This window comes from Pristiophorus japonicus, chromosome 14 (genome assembly GCF_044704955.1).
Source record: "Pristiophorus japonicus isolate sPriJap1 chromosome 14, sPriJap1.hap1, whole genome shotgun sequence".
In the NCBI taxonomy this organism is placed as follows: Eukaryota; Metazoa; Chordata; class Chondrichthyes; family Pristiophoridae; genus Pristiophorus; species Pristiophorus japonicus.
The window spans coordinates 147,374,634-147,391,551 of record NC_091990.1 but is presented as its reverse complement, the minus strand read 5'-3'; the positions used below and the strand labels follow the sequence as shown (position 1 = coordinate 147,391,551).

Genomic DNA, 16,918 nt, shown 5'->3' with positions numbered 1-16,918 from the left:
ACTCGCACCAAGTCCAGCTCACCCATCACCCCTGTGCTTGCTGACCTCATTGGCTCCCGATTAAGCAACGCCTTGATTTCAAAATGCTCATCATTGTTTACAAATCACTCCATGGCCTCGCCCTTCCCTATCTCTGTAATCTCCTTCAGCCTCCCAACCCCCAAGATGTCTGCGCTCCTCAAATTCTGCCCTCTTAAGCATCCCTGATTATAATCGGTGACCATGCCTCCAGCAGCATCGGCCCTAAGCTCTGGAACTCCCTCCCTAAAACTCTCCGCCTTTTTACTTATCTTTTCTCCTTCAAGAGGCTCCTTAAAACCTACCTCTTTGAACAACCTTTTGGTCATCTCCGTAATTTCTTCTTTTTTTTGATGTTTTACTTCGTTATAGGTACTACATAAATACAGTTTGTTATTGTTGTTGTTGTTGCTGCACCTGAATGGTGAGCTACTGGTTGTGCTCAAGAGAGCTAGCTCATGGTTGGACTCTATGGTCCCAAAATTCCACAGGGGTTCTACCGGTATCCCGCAAAGACTGGTAAGTCTCTGCTATTTCTGGGAGTCAACTGGTTCTGTTCCAAGAAGCAGAACTTCAGTCTATTCCTTACTGGGCCAGGGAGTGGAGCCAGGAGTAGGACACCCTAAGTTAGAGATTTGAACCTGAGGTTGAATGATGTCCTGATATAGTAGTAGCAACCAGTACATCCAGAAAGTCTCCACATATGGGTCTCTCCAGTGGGATCCAAGCTTTGCAAGTTGCCTGAAGAAGAATAGGACCAATAGCAGCATTACTAGGATTGGTGGAGGGAGGAGACTGGGCATATTCACCATGAGTGGCCAGATTTCCACTGGCATGGGGCAGGTGGGCACCCAAATGGCATTAGAACAGATAACTTGGTCAAATAAGTAAGTTTTAAGGAGGGTTTTAAAAGAGGAGACGTGGAGAGACAGAGAGGTTTAGGGAGGAAATTTCAAAACCATGTAGTGAGGGAAGTAAATCGAACCACATATTCTTCTCATTTATGCTCTTAGTAATGTTGCGCACATAGACATTTGTGTCCCCGGTGTCCAATGTTCCTATGGCTGAGGGTGAATTTAAAAATTCAGGTCAGTTTTGGCTAGTCAATGGATTGCTTATTGTATAGTCGTTCAGAATTCAATATAAACCCCCAATACTTTACAGCCAATGAAGTACTTTTGAAGTGTAGGAAACATGAAATAAGAACAATCCTGCAATGCCAAAAATGTTTCTTTTATTCAGCCATTCCAATTAAGATTAAGTACTGTGTCCTAAGTGGCCGAGAAGACAGGTCATCAGATGTGTGAAGCAAAGTGTAAAACAGATTCACTGAGGTCCTCAGGATTGGGTCCAGTGGACATATGGCAGATTGCATAAAATCTATACAATAATAATAGCTATCATCTTTTAACTTCCAGAAACTGTAATTTGTGCTGAAGGTACAAGGAACGGTTTGGATTTTCTTCCAACTTAACTGAAATTAAGTTTAATTGTGCATACTATCTACAATAAGCTTTGTCCAGATTTGGTTTCGTAGTTACAGATTCAGTCAAGATAAATCAGATTTTCTGCTGTATGTTATAAATACACTAGTTTCAAATCAATTCAATGAGGGCACCCTTCTCAATAGTTATATGACTGCTCATTATCTGTAGACGAGTGCCTTTATCTCTTAAGATCAAAGAACTGCTTCATTTAGCTGAAAACTGAAGAGCCGATGGGCTTAGTTTTCTACTCTTTTGAAGCCCTCATTAGCCTGAACCACTTATATACAGTTACAAGCATCTAATAGTTTGTTTCTCATCTACGTGCGCAAGTTCTGCATTTTTTGATTCTCTTCTTATTTTTGTCCAAATGTAATTTTACCAAAAGAGAACTATTGTATTAATCTCAATGTAATGTAATATAAAGGTTGTCTTTAACAGTAGAAGGTAGCAATGAACAGAACAAATTAACTGAACAAATGTTTACTTGCTATCCTGAAGGGGAAACTTAACATGGACTAAAACAGAGAATGACTGGAAACGAGAATTACTTTTCATGTTGAGTGCCTGTATCTCAATTGCCAGTGCCAGGAATTGTGCAATGTCCACACAGTTTTTAAGGGCATTCTTTTTCAGGATAGTATTAAGTGAGAAAAGGAATTTCCTGTTGCATGATCTCTTTCTAGAAAGTGCATTGTGTTATGACTGTTTCCTTCACACTTTTATTGGTTATGCCAGTACAGGAAGTCTTTACAATAAAAAAAAATCCTGACTGCTTAACGACTCACATCTGAGGATGCTGCTCATTTGTGGTCTGGTTCCTTGGCTTCTCAATTCCCAAAAAGGGTATTGAGGATTTACACAAAACCAATTTTATTTTCTGTTGGGAGAGAATGTGCCACTGTCAAATTTCTTGCCCACGTACGGTTTACTTACTTAAAAACATTTCAGAAAATTATGGACAATCCCACATGGAATATGAAGGAAAGAAATAAAGATTCAACAGCCATTTTGATCTTCAGTTGAAATACTGGGCCTTTGAAAACACCTTAATACATGCCTTGGTGGTATGACTTTTTGCCATTTTTAAAAAAGTCTACAGCTGGTAATCGGGAAACATTATATTGGGCCCAAAGTTGCTCCGTTTTTTTTGGAGCAACTTGATTTTTCTGAAGTATCTTAAAAATCCTCATTTTGCACATTCAATTTGCGCCAGTGTAAGTGAGTTAGTTAGGATTTTTTTAGTTTCATTTCGTTTTGATCAAAAGGGGGCATTATCAGCCAGCTATGCCCGTTTTAGCCATTTAAGCCAGTTTGAAACATAGAAACATAGGAATTAGGTGCAGGGGCAGGCCATTTTGCCCTTCGAGCCTACACCGCCATTCAATAAGATCATGGCTGATCATTCAACCTCAGTACCTCTTTCCTGCTTTCTCTCCATACCCCTTGATCCCTTTGGCCGTAAGGGCCATATCTAACTCCCTCTTGAATATATCAAATGAACTGGCCTCAACAACTTTCTGTGGTAGAGAATTCCACAGGTTAACCACTCTCTGAGTGAAGAAGTTTCTCCTCATCTCGGTCCTAAATGGCGTATCCCTTATTCTTAGACTGTGACCCCTGGTTCTGGAACTCCCCAGCAATGGGAACATTCTTCCTGCCTCTAACCTGTCCAATCCCGTCAGAATTTGATATGTTTCTATGAGATCCCCTCTCATTCTTCTAAACTTCAGTGGATACAAGCCCAGTTGATCCAGTCTCTCCTCATATGTCAATCCTGCCATCCCGAGAACCAGTCTGGTAAACCTTCGCTGTACTCCCTCAATAGCAAGGACGTCCTTTCTCAGATTAGAAGACCAAAACTGAACACAATATTCTAAGTATGGCCTCACCAAGGCTCTGTACAACTGCAGTAAGACCTCTCTGCTCCTATACTCAAATCCTCTAGCTATGAAGGCCAACATGCCATTTGCCTTCTTCACTGCCTGCTGTACTTGCATGCCAACCTTCAATGACTGATGTACCATGACACCCAGATCTCGTTGCACCTTCCCTTTTCCTAATCTGTCACCATTCAGATAATATTCTGTCTTCCTGTTTTTGCCACCAAAGTGGATAACCTCACATTTATCCACATTATACTGCATCTGCCATGCATTTGCCCATTCACCTAATCTGTCCAAGTCACCCTGCAGCCTCTTAGCATCCTCCTCACAGCTCACACCGCCACCCAGCTTAGTGTCATCTGCAAACTTGGAGATATTACATTCAATTCCTTCATCGAAATCATTGATGTATATTGAAAATAGCTGGGGTCCCAGCACTGAACCCTGCGGCACCCCACTGGTCACTGCCTGCCATTCTGAAAAGGATGCGTTTATTCCGACGCTCTGCTTCCTGTCTGCCAACAGCTAATAGCTGCTCCAAACTTACTTAGGACCAGCATATGTGGCCACTTGTGGCCGCGCAGAAAACCCTTGCAGAAAGTTCAGAAATCAGCGCAGGTAGGTACTTACTGACTTGAATAAAGAATGTGAATAGGATCAAAGAGCTATACAAGACTGACAAACTTCGCAAAGTTAATTTACTATACAACAGAAGCATTTATGAGAGCTTAAACTACAAAATGAAAGTAGTAAAGAGACAAAACATATTTACATAATTTTTTCAAAATACCCAAATAAAAAATCGAAGTACCTCCTGCTCGTAGGAAAGTATTTTCATCAACAGGGTTAAGGAAAGTATTTAAAATTACTGGCTACACAGTTATCACACTCTCCACCACCCCCCGCCTACCTATCAAAACTCTCCTCTCTCCCCCCACCCTAATCAAAACTCTCCTCTCTCTGCCCCCCTCAATCAATACTCTCCTCTCTTCCCCACACCCCCTTCAAAACTCTCCTCTCTCCCCCCGACCCCGCAACCATCAAAACTCTCCTCTCTCCTCCCCCCTGGATCAAAACTCTCCTTCACCCCCCCGTCACCCCGATCAAAACCCTTCCCCCCGCCAATCAAAAGTCTCCCCGCACTAACCTGTTTCTTATAACCTCAGCGCGGGAAGGCAGCAGGCCGGCTTGTGCAGCAGGCCACTCGGCCCGGGATAGGGGCGGGACGCATCGGATCCCACGCTGCAGCACGCATCATCATGGGAGGAGCTACTGCGCATGCGCGAACGCTCTACTGCGCATGCGGACACTCTTTTAGGCGCAGGGCCCTAGCTCCGCCTCCCAATGGACTTGCCACGCTGTGTCAAGCCCCGGGAGAGTCGACAGAGGGGTCAGAATCCGGGGACATCTTTTTGGTACCGTTTTGATCCAAGGAAGTCGGCGCATCTCACGTGAGTGCGTCGAAAAAAATTGGTGGGCTAAATTTGGGTCCAATGTAACTAATACTAACCAACCAATATACTAATATAGCAGTGTTAAAAATAGTTACTGGCAATCACTCTTTCATCCTAAATTAATACTTACGACAGCCTTCTTCATCAGAATCATCTTTGCAATCTGCGTCTCCATCACAATACCAGTGCTCTGCAATGCAGCTGCCATCGTTGCAGCGAAACTCTTTGTCTGAACATTTTCTCATGTCTGCAATAAGAAAATAAAAGACAGCAAAAAACAAATGCATCTCCTCGAGTAAAACAATGCTGACCAACAACACTTGTTGAACAAATTTGCTGTCTCCACAAAATTGGACACAAAGACTGGAATAATGGCCCTGAAATTGCGTATGAAGAGGCCCCGCAATTTCTGGGTTTAGGCGCACAAAGCGCATGCACCTGAACCCGGCACTTGCGATTCTGTCAAAATGTCACGCGCCTCCCCAGGAGAAGGGCCTTCGTGGGCTATCCCACCGCTTGCCCAGCGAATGTCCTTCAAACTCTTACGCCTGGTAAAAGCAGGTGTAAGACCTGCTTTTACCAGTGTAAGAGTTTTAATAGATAGAAAAAATAAATGTTACTACTTATTTTTATCTTAAAAACCCTGTAAGTTTATTTTTAATACTGTTAAAACATTTTAAAACGTTCAAAAAAATAATTTTTTCTCTCATATATTTAATTTATGCAATTTCTATGAATTTTAAAATAGTGAAGTTTTTTTAAATTTATGTTTGTGTTTTATTTGATTTTAGGGTTATTCGCAATGATAGTATTGGGAGCCCATTACAATGAGAATAGTACATTGTGATTGGTGGTCCAGGCCCACGTGATCCCAGGATGTACATACGCTCCTGGAATACGTGGGCCTCTGCGCTGTGCTGCACAACTAGGCCTCGGAGCACAAGTGTTCTTCCTTCTGGAACCATCATGTACTTTCGTAAAAAACATTTTGGTCGGAGGCATCCGCCCGCGGGAAGCCTCAAACCGCAATTTTTGGCCCAATAAGTTGCAATGACCTATTTAAATAGGCAAGGGCTCCACAAGGACCTGCTTGTGATTTGAAGTGATGCCTCCTGCATGGGAAGCTTGTCATTATGCTTCTTCTCAAAAATTGTTAAAGTTCGTGTTCTAAAGTAGCACTCACCACACTGTTCATCACTATTGTCTCCACAGTCATTATCACCATCACAGTGCCACAGACTCCGGATACAATAACCATTCTGGCAGTGAAACTCGTCTTCTTCACACTCGCGAGGTGCTGAAATGCAAAACAAAAGCAGAATTAATTGTCGATGATTGTGACTGGTCATCATTTTGTTTGCACCGACAGATAATTAGCCATTTCTTTTGAGATTATTGCATTACTTTCAAACACGTGACACTTCAGCCTTTTCTGATATTTTGTCATTCTTCTCTTGCTGTGCTGGAACATCAAATCGATGTGTATCTTATTACAAATCCTGTGTCTGTGCACACTTCCTGTCTACACAACTTGACATCCTGCTGTTACATTTTTATCACTCTTTTTATGTCAACATTTCCTCATTGTAAATTCTTGCATCCAAATTTATAATGGGTTTTACATTTATGAACTGATTATGCATCCTGGCAAGCAAATTCCCACAAATCATTCAAATGCTTTTTTTATTCTCAATGCTTGAAATTTCTGGTGCAATATAAAAGTTAAGCAATAAAACACTTGCACATTACACGATGACATGTTTAAATTTATCCACTGAACTGTCTTTTGAGTCTTTTAATGACTATGTCAGTTATTTTTTCTTGAGGCCTCAACCTCTCTGAAAAGGGTGGAATTGGACTGATATTTGTGCCCAGATCTGTGACTCTGGAGTTGAATTCGGATTGTGTAATCTGAGCACGTGTAGTACCTGTATACCTAAATTCCCAGGGTGCATTCAAACTACCTTTCAATCAACTGTGCTACTGGAGTATTCTTCTTCAGGTTCCAGCAGTTCCTGCTCAAAACCTTTTCAAAATCATTTGAAGAACAGCTCGAGGTCAAATTTCAAAATCTTTATTCAGGTAAAATTTATATTGAGCGGTTATTTTTGAAAGCAGAGAGGCTATGTATGTGTGTGAAAGAGAAAAATGACAGTTTACTATTTATATTCTTGTAGCTTTTTGCTCATGTTGCAGAAAGGAGCAAGGATGTAAACAGACTAATTGTTAACAGCCGTCAGACACTGAGACCGAGAGAAAGAGCGAGAAAGTATTTTCCCTCATTTAATTTGTTTTTCAAATAAAAACCAATTGAGTTGAATTTTGAAAGCTCCAGTTGACACCTGTATTTTATTGATATTTACACTTTCTTATAGCTGTGAAAAACCGACAGAGAGGCACACACCGACACAGAGACACATCTAGAAACCAATACAAAACACCGCATTGAATATTTACAGAGAGCCCATAGAAAGGCACAAACCAGTGGTACCACAAGATATCCTCCCAACCTGTGGTGCCAAGCCCACGCCCCGCCAATCTCCTCACTGACACCTGAGCCAAACTTCACATTCAACCCCTAGCTGTGCCAAACCTGAACCCCAACTTCCACAGTTCTACCAAACCTCAGGTTCCCCTTCCATAGTGATGCTAAATCAAAGGACTACCCTGCCCCTCCCCACTCCACCAAACTTCAGCAGTCTTGTCAAGCACTAGAATATCCACCCCATCTGTGTCAAACATCAGGACCATTCCTCACTGCTATGTAAGCACCGTACTGTCTCCTCATGCTACCAAAGAGCAGGACTCACCCCAAGTATAGTTAAACCCATTTCAACTCCCCAGCACTGCTAAATACTAGCTATCTACCTCCAACTCATGTATCTTGCATACAGCCTTGCAGTGTATTCTCAGCTTTAAATATTCTACAGGATAAACATCAAATATACATAGGTAACAGAATGAAAATTCACTCATTTACAGTTTTCACTGAATAATGGAGAGAGTTGTGAAATTCAAACCTCAAAGCACCAGTAAAAATTGAAAAATAGATTTGAATGAACATGGAATTTGACTTCTTCAGTCAATGTAAATCAGTGGCCCTGATGTTATCCCCGACATGGAACAAGCAATCCAATTGCTCTAAAACAGCAAATCCTCTGACACCCTGTGAGTAACATCATGGGTGGTCCACTAGTAATATTAAAGATCTTACATCTTTGTGCACTTAGCAACTTTTGCAGCTAAAATTCCCATCGCCGTATGAACAATGGAAACCATCTGTATAGAGATATCAAACTGTAATTACACCCTCCCACCAGTGGAGCTGCTGCAACGTCAATACTGGTGGGAGGGTGTAATTACAGCATCACAAGTGTCCATTATAAATGTGGACATGGGAATTTTTAATAGAAATACATAAAATAAAGGATAGAATATATAAATTAAAAAGGGGACTGAATTCATCTGCATGCCCTGATCCAACTATTCCTCTGCCTCTAACCCTACTTCACCTGAAGACTACAATTGGGTCTTGACTTCCCATGTGCAATGCCTTGGGAAACATAGAAACATAGAAACTAGGTGCAGGAGTAGGCCATTTGGCCCTTCGAGCCTGCACCGCCATTCAATGAGCTCATGGCTGAACATGCAACCTCAGTACCCCATTCCTGCTCTCTCGACAAACCCCTTGATCCCCCTAGTAGTAAGGACTACATCTAACTCCTTTTTGAATATATTTAGTGAATTGGCCTCAACAACTTTCTGTGGTAGAGAATTCCACAGGTTCACCACTCTCTGGGTGAAGAAGTTTCTCCTCATCTCAGTCCTAAATGGCTTACCCCTTATCCTTAGACTGTGACCCCTGGTTCTGGACTTCCCCAACATTGGGAACATTCTTCCTGCATCTAATCTGTCTAAACCCGTCAGAAATTTAAACGTTTCTATGAGATCCCCTCTCATTCTTCTGAACTCCAGTGAATACAAGCCCAGTTGATCCAGTCTGTCTTGATATGTCAGTCCCGCCATCCCGGGAATCAGTCGGGTGAACCTTCGCTGCACTCCCTAAATAGCAAGAGTGTCCTTCCTCAAGTTAGGAAACCAAAACGGTACACAATACTCCAGGTGTGGCCTCACCAAGGCCCTGTACAACTGTAGCAATACCTCCCTGCCCTGTACTCAAATCCCCGCGCTATGAAGGCCAACATGCCATTTGCTTTCTTAACCGCCTGCTGTACCTGCATGTCAACCTTCAATGACTGATGTACCATGACACCCAGGTCTCGTTGCACCTCCCCTTTTCCTAATCTGTCACCATTCAGATAATAGTCTGTCTCTCTGTTTTTACCACCAAAGTGCATAACCTCACATTTATCCACATTATACTTCATCTGCCATGCATTTGCCCACTCACCTAACCTATCCAAGTCACTCTGCAGCCTCATAGCATCCTCCTCGCAGCTCACACTGCCACCCAATTTAGTGTCATCTGCAAATTTGGAGATACTATATTTAATCCCCTCGTCCAAATCATTAATGTACAATGTAAACAGCTGGGGCCCCAGCACAGAACCTTGCGGTACCCCACTAGTCACTGCCTGCCTTTCTGAAAAGTACCCATTTACTCCTACTCTTTGCTTCCTGTCTGACAACCAGTTCTCAATCCATGTCAGCACACTAACCCCAATCCCATGTGCTTTAACTTTGCATATTAATCTCTTGTGTGGGACCTTGTCGAAAGCCTTCTGAAAGTCCAAATATACCACATCATCTGGTTCTCCCTTGTCCACTCTACTGGAAACATCCTCCAAAAATTCCAGAAGATTTGTCAAGCATGATTTCCCTTTCACAAATCCATGCTGACTTGGACCGATCATGTCACCTCTTTCCAAATGCGCTGCTATGACATCCTTAATAATTGATTCCATCATTTTACCCACTACTGATGTCAGGCTGACTGGTCTATAATTCCCTGTTTTCTCTCTCCCTCCTTTTTTAAAATGTGGGGTTACATTGGCTACCCTCCACTCCATAGGAACTGATCCAGAGTCTATGGAATGTTGGAAAATGACTGTCAATGCATCCACTATTTCCAAGGCCACCTTCTTAAGTACTCTGGGATGCAGTCCATCAGGCCCTGGGGATTTATCGGCCTTCAATCCCATCAATTTCCCCAACACAATTTCCCGACTAATAAGGATTTCCCTCAGTTCCTCCTTCTTACTAGACCCTCTGACCCCTTTTATATCCGGAAGGTTGTTCGTGTCCTCCTTCGTGAATACCGAACCAAAGTACTTGTTTAATTGGTCTGCCATTTCTTTGTTCCCCATTATGACTTCCCCTGATTCTGACTGCAGGGGACCTACGTTTGTCTTTACCAACCTTTTTCTCTTTACATATCTATAGATACTTTTGCAGTCCGTATTAATGTTCCCTGCAAGCTTCCTCTCGTACTCTATTTTCCCTGCCCTAATCAAACCCTTTGTCCTCCTCTGCTGAGTTCTAAATTTCTCCCAGTCCCCAGGTTCACTGCTATTTCTGGCCAATTTGTATGCCACTTCCTTGGCTTTAACACTATCCCTGATTTCCCTTGATAGCCACGGTTGAGCCATCTTCCCTTTTTTATTTTTACGCCAGACAGGGATGTACAATTGTTGCAGTTCATCCATGCGGTCTCTAAATGTCTGCCATTGCCCATCCACTTTCAACCCCTAAAGTATCATTCGCCAATCTATCCTAGCCAATTCACGCCTCATACCTTCAAAGTTACCCTTCTTTAAGTTCTGGACCATGAATTCTGAATTAACTGTTTCATTCTCCATCCTAATGTAGAATTCCACCATATTATGGTCACTCTGCCCCAAGGGGCCTCACACAACGAGATTACTAATTAATCCTCTCTCATTACACAGCACCCAGTCTAAGATGGCCTCCCCCCTAATTGGTTCCTCGACATATTGGTCTAGAAAACCATCCCTTATGCACTCTAGGAAATCCTCCTCCACCGTATTGCTTCCAGTTTGGTTAGCCCAATCTATATGCATATTAAAGTCACCCATGATAACTGCTGCACCTTTATTGCATGCACCCCTAATTTCCTGTTTGATGCCCTCCCCAACATCACTACTACTGTTTGGAGGTCTGTACACAACTCCCACTGACGTTTTCTGCCCTTTGGTGTTCTGCAGCTCTATCCATATAGATTCCACATCATCCAAGCTAATATCCTTCCTAACTATTGCATTAATCTCCTCTTTAACCAGCAATGCTACCCCACCTCCTTTTCCTTTTATTCTATCCTTCCTGAATGTTGAATACCCATGGATGTTGAGTTCCCAGCCCTGATCATCCTGGAGCCACGTCTCCGTAATCGCAATCACTTCATATCCGTTAACATCTATTTGCACAGTTAATTCATCCACCTTATTACGGATACTCCTTGCATTAAGACACAAAGCCTTCAGGCTTGTTTTTTTTAACACCCTTTGTCCTTTTAGAATTATGATGTAGTGTGGCCCTTTTTGTTTCTTGCCTTTGTTTACTCGGCCTTCCACTATTGCTTTTTACCTTTCTACCATCTGTTTCTGACTCCATATTACTTCACCCTATCTCGCTGAATAGGTTCCCATCCCCCTGCCATATTAGTTTAAACACTCCCGAACTGCATTAGCAAATGTTACCCCTAGGACATCAGTTCCAGTCCTGCCCAAGTGCAGACTGTCCCTTTTGTACAGGTCCCACTTCCCCCAGAACTGGTTCCAATGTCCCAGGAATTTGAATCCCTCCCTCTTGCACCACTGCTCAAGACACGTATTTATTCTAACTATCCTGCCCCCTCTACTCTGATTAGCACGTGGCACTGGTAGCAATCCAGAGATTACTACCTTTGAGGTCCTACTTTTTAATTTAACTCCTAGCTCCCTAAATTCAGCTTGTAGGACCTCTTCCCGCTTCTTACCTATATCGTTGGTACCTACATGTACCACGACAACTGGCTGTTCACCCTCCCTCTCCAGAGGAAAGGGGTACTGGGGGAATGATCAGCCATGATCTTATTTAATGGTGGTGCAGGCTCGAAGGGCCGAATGGCCTACTCCTGCACCTATTTTCTATGTTTCTATATATTCCGCAGCTCCACCCATACAGATCCCACATCATTGAAGCTAATGTCCTTCCTTACTATTGCGTTAATTTGCTCTTTAACCCACCTCCTTTTCCTTTCTGTATATCCTTCCTGAATGTTAATGTAGACAAAGAAATGTATAAAAAATAGGACAGAATGGATGACAGAATGGGGATTGAATTCTATCTATATACCCTGCTCCAATTATCCCTTGGCCTCTAACCCCACCTCACCTTCAGACAACACTTGGTTTTGACTCCCCATGTGCAACGGCCATGGGAGATCGACAGCTATATAATACAAACAAAATGTAGGAAATAGGTATTTTCTTCAACCTTAAGTATGTATGTTATATGTTGTACACACTGCGATGCTCACGAGGTGCTTTTACCTTTACTCCTGAACTGCATTTATTTTCAGAAGAGCAATAACTATGCAGTCCTGTGTTTACTTTTGGATTGGGAAGTCATTTTCTGCCGAGGTGTACTGGGCTCCACTGTTATACAAAGCCCCATCGACATCAATTGCACCAGGACCGGCTGACTGTATTTGCATTGCTAAAACAGGTTCCCTTATACCGACATTTTCACAATGTCATTGGGAGCAGAGAACTGGGCTTATTTACATTATAGAGCACAGCTGGGGATTGGATTTCCCTCTGGTCACCATCGTGCAGATGCGCTTACCATAACACACTGTGATGCTCCACTATCTTTGATATAGTCAACACATATGATTTTCCTCATTAAAGAATATAAAGCATTTTTACTATGAGACACCACCTCACGCGAACACTGTTTAAGTTTTTTTTCTGTGATTTGTATAATTTTACATTTGCTAACAATTCTGTTTGTGTATCGAGCAAAATCCATTGAGATCTGCACTCTCAGTGTCTGATTCTGAATATGAAATTGGCAAGTTTGTGTAAAAAAAGGCAGAGTGATCACTACCTCTATACATACCAGAATTGCTGGTTATATGTGAATTAAACTATCTAAATAAAATAAACTATTCCTCATACAGCGCTTTATAAAAGACTTTGGGGTAGAAACTCATTTGGGCCCATTTTCAGAGAGGTGCAGATGTTGGAACCTTGGTTTGCAGACGCCAATGCTTTGCTCAGTCAGAACTCCTGTTCTTGTGTGACTCGCATTGTATCAGCGCTCCACATCGGTGGCCAGGTTCCTGACCGGAATCATGAGCCAGGTGTAGAGGTGATAGCCCCCATCTCCAAAGACCCAGCCTGATTGGTCTGGGTGGAAGCCAGAAAGGGATTGAGGACTGGCGCAGTATGAACACATCACGGCTCCTGTCAGCAAATCGGACACAGAGCTGCACGCTACACTGCCTGTGGTAAGACACCTATTGCACAAGCAGGGAGTGGAAGCCCCTCCTGTTGTTATGTAACATGGCTGGTTCTTGAAGGGGTGAAAGCAGGTATACAATCATGTCATGTGCCTGGAGAAATCCAACGATGTGGGCAAAATCCGAGAGTTCTCTCCTCCTGATTGGCCGCCTCTATGGGGAAGGTGATGTATAGCTGTCTCACTGCAAAGATGGCATCTGTCACTTGTGCCCGATGGCCCTATGACTAGCAAACTGATGTTGCTGATGCCACCTATTGCAGCCTAGCAAGAGCCTGTGGCATAAAAGTTTGAAGGATACCAATACTTTAACAGCCACAGGCTGTGCTGTGTGTCCCCTGCACTAATTCCTGCTGCAACAGGGGACTACCTGCTTACAGAAACAACGCCTCCTCATATACTGCTCTTCTGTCATGTTCACGGATGACATTCTGTTCCTGTAAGGCCTCCTGTGCTTCTCCCTCCATCATCGTTGTAATGTATTTGCTTCATGGATCCTTTGCTTAAGAATTCATAGCAACACATCGCTATTAAGAACTAGTTGGTTTATTAGCAAAGATTTAACAATCACACTACATATGACCAGTTCATTAACCAGGCTCACAACCCATGCCTCATCGTGGATCCCCTGAATCCAACTGGTTGGGGTTTTATTGAGTCTTGTGAACATCACATGACTGCTAAGCCACTCACAACTTAACAAGCTCGACCAACCTGTGAGCATACTCACAGGTGCATACATTATAATCGTCTTCTTGAACATTCTGCAGGCCTGTGCTGCTGGTGTTCCCACTGGTGTGGCATCTTCAATGGCAATCCCAGCAAGAACCCCAGTTTTTCCAGTAGTACTGCAGCCATTGAAATAAAACAGTGCAGCTGCAGGCCAAAGTCAGATCTCCAACCGCTCTCTTGTATAGAAACTACCCAAATCCATCCTAAAGATTCAATAAATGGCTCCGAAAATCCCCAGCAAGTGCTATCCAGAGACCTGCCTTAATGGAGGTGAGGATTCTGTTAAATATTGTTGCTGCAGTCATGTTCCTGCCATGTGTTACTGGAAAATGATCCAATCAAACGTTCCCCGTCAGTAATTTCCCAAATGGTCCTATTACAAGTGCATATTTAAATATTAACATTCCTGGGGACACCAAAAGAGGGCCTCAACCAACATGGCAGCCACCACATTTTGTGTGCGCTTCCGCCGTGGGGCATCCCACTGCGAAACTAGCATGTTGAACGCCCATTGGGTGCCCGAAAACTGGGCAAAACCTTTTGTAATTTCTACCCCTTTAACTGTCATCACACAATCAATAAACATCTCAATTGCATTAACTCCATCAAAACTCTGTACTATCGTCACCCACAATATCAGCCTAATAAATAAAGCAGTTTACATTACTTTCCATGGTGATACATTAATAAAAGACATGTGCTAGATATTGATCTGTTCTTTTCTGCTGTTCATGCCGCCTCTCCATTTTTTGGCCAAATCATCATTAATCTATAAGCATCATTGATGTACATGCCAGATCAATAAGCCCTTGTCTGGAGTTATTTTCTCTTGAGGTTTACTTGTCATAGTGTTATATTGCTTACAATATTTTGTATTTCTTTGAAGTGAACTCGATTCATGCCATTTGGAATCACAGTGGCTTATATTTAAAACAAGAATATCCACCGCACTGATGCACCACTGTGTTCAGATATGGTTCACTCTGGTTCTGCATTTGGAACTGCAACAAATCGCACAGGAACTCACAACCATCCATAATCTAATGCTCGCTTGGTCGGGAAAACTTAATCCATCAAGGTATTGCTTACCATTGTTTGCTAGTTGCTAGGTAGCGGAGTTCAGAGGGAGATGATGACTGAGTGTCAGTGATAGATTTGCCCTGTGGTTGGAGAGAGGAATTCCTATCCTTGAGTGACTCAGAACTATTAGCATCAGGGGAGTGAAATTTATGATCACAAAGATGCAGATTGTCTATAAGTGCATTTAAACACACTGATTAATACTTTGTTTTCAGAGTGAGGTCAAATAAATCAGGTTACATTTTCAAACCCAATGTTGTGAGCCTCACTTCAAAAGGCCTAAACTATGACCAGATTTTGCAACTCTTGTGTGCTACATGAGAGCTTTTTATATGCCAGATTTGAATAAGTGAGGATTGCCTCCAAAGTAAATAGTTTTGCATAAAAATGGTTTAATAAAGTTTCATCAGTCTGAACCAATGGATATCTACAATGGCTTCAGAATGTGCATTAATTCTGGTTCAGTGTGGGTTGCACAATAAGGGCATTTCTTTGTTTCAACTGAATGATGAGATTTCTGTGAACAAAGTTCAATTATATGTATAACTGCATCATGTGTGCTGCGTTCTGAAAAGTGCAATCCTGATGCTCAAAATGTGCAGAACCTCGTAACTGGGATCAACTTGAGGAGAAATTGGAAAAAATAAAAGGGAAATCTCAAAATTACCATTTTAGAAAACATGGTTCATCAATTTAATGGGTGTCAACAATAACATCAAGTACAACATCTTTACATTTGTGTGCAGTCAGCACTCGAGTAAAATATCTCATCACGGTGAAAATAAATCGAGTTTCTACGACATGATTTGGCACTGATTCATGTCTTCGCTATCCTGTGCTGTAAAAGCCTAGATACGTGTACCCACCCAGCAAAGGTAATTGTAAACACTAACTACTGACAATCACACATTCAACCAATTTAAAATGACATTACATGAAATTCGACCCTTTTTGACTAAATCCTTTGGAGATAATTCTGGATAAAATGGGCTCATAATTATTCCCACCCAAAGTAGAAAACATATCAATTATAAACAGGACTTACAATAGGAATTATAGCTTAATATAAAAATCAAAATTGCGCCAACACCCATGAATTACCTACTTTACAGTGAGTAGTCAATAGGATGGAATTATTCATAAAGTCCCATTCCTCTGTTATGTCACATTACAGTGTTGCAAAAGTTGGATTACATAGCAATTTACATACAGATCTCAACAATTATCACAATCATAACTGCATAATGCAGACAAAGATATAAATATATAGTACATTGAGGTCTGTAGTACATTTTTCTTTAAAAAAATAGATTTATTTATTCAGAGAATACTGCAGATTAGGGGAAATCTACAATTCAGCACATTTCTCTAATTATATTTTTAGCAGGAAATATACAGCAAATAAAACTTCTGTATTTTATGTATATATTAGTGCATGAGAGCTGTATAGAGCATTGAGCATTTAAAAGGTAAGACTTCTCTATCTATGAAAATACTTGTGAATAAATGGAAACTACGCTGAAACTATAAAAGTGAACCCCTTCAGGCAGTTGTTGGGATCTTTTGGAGGTAGTAGTGTTGATACAAAATACAGTTCTGTATCCATATTAGTTGAGAATGAAATTGTCTTATTATTCCTTCAAATTTCCATTATCACAGTCAGATTTCCCTCTGTGCTGCACCTGGGGAATGCCATGCAGGGCAGAGGGAAAAGGGGCACAGACCAGATAGCCAGGTCTCTCTCTGCCTCCATTCTGGCCAATATTCGGTACACAGGAAG

At 42.0% G+C, this 16,918-nt stretch overlaps 1 protein-coding gene across 2 annotated transcripts in view; it reads right to left on the bottom strand.

Moving 5' to 3' along the window:
- Positions 1–16,918, bottom strand: part of lrp4 (low density lipoprotein receptor-related protein 4) — a 451,660-nt gene that overhangs the window by 130,783 nt on the left and 303,959 nt on the right. For both annotated transcript variants that reach the window (XM_070899678.1, XM_070899679.1), the window contains exons 4-5: positions 6,026–6,139; positions 4,973–5,089 (exon numbers count right to left, since the gene is read on the bottom strand). In XM_070899678.1, the coding sequence (XP_070755779.1) occupies positions 4,973–5,089; positions 6,026–6,139 (231 nt within the window). The remainder of the gene's footprint in view (positions 1–4,972; positions 5,090–6,025; positions 6,140–16,918) is intronic.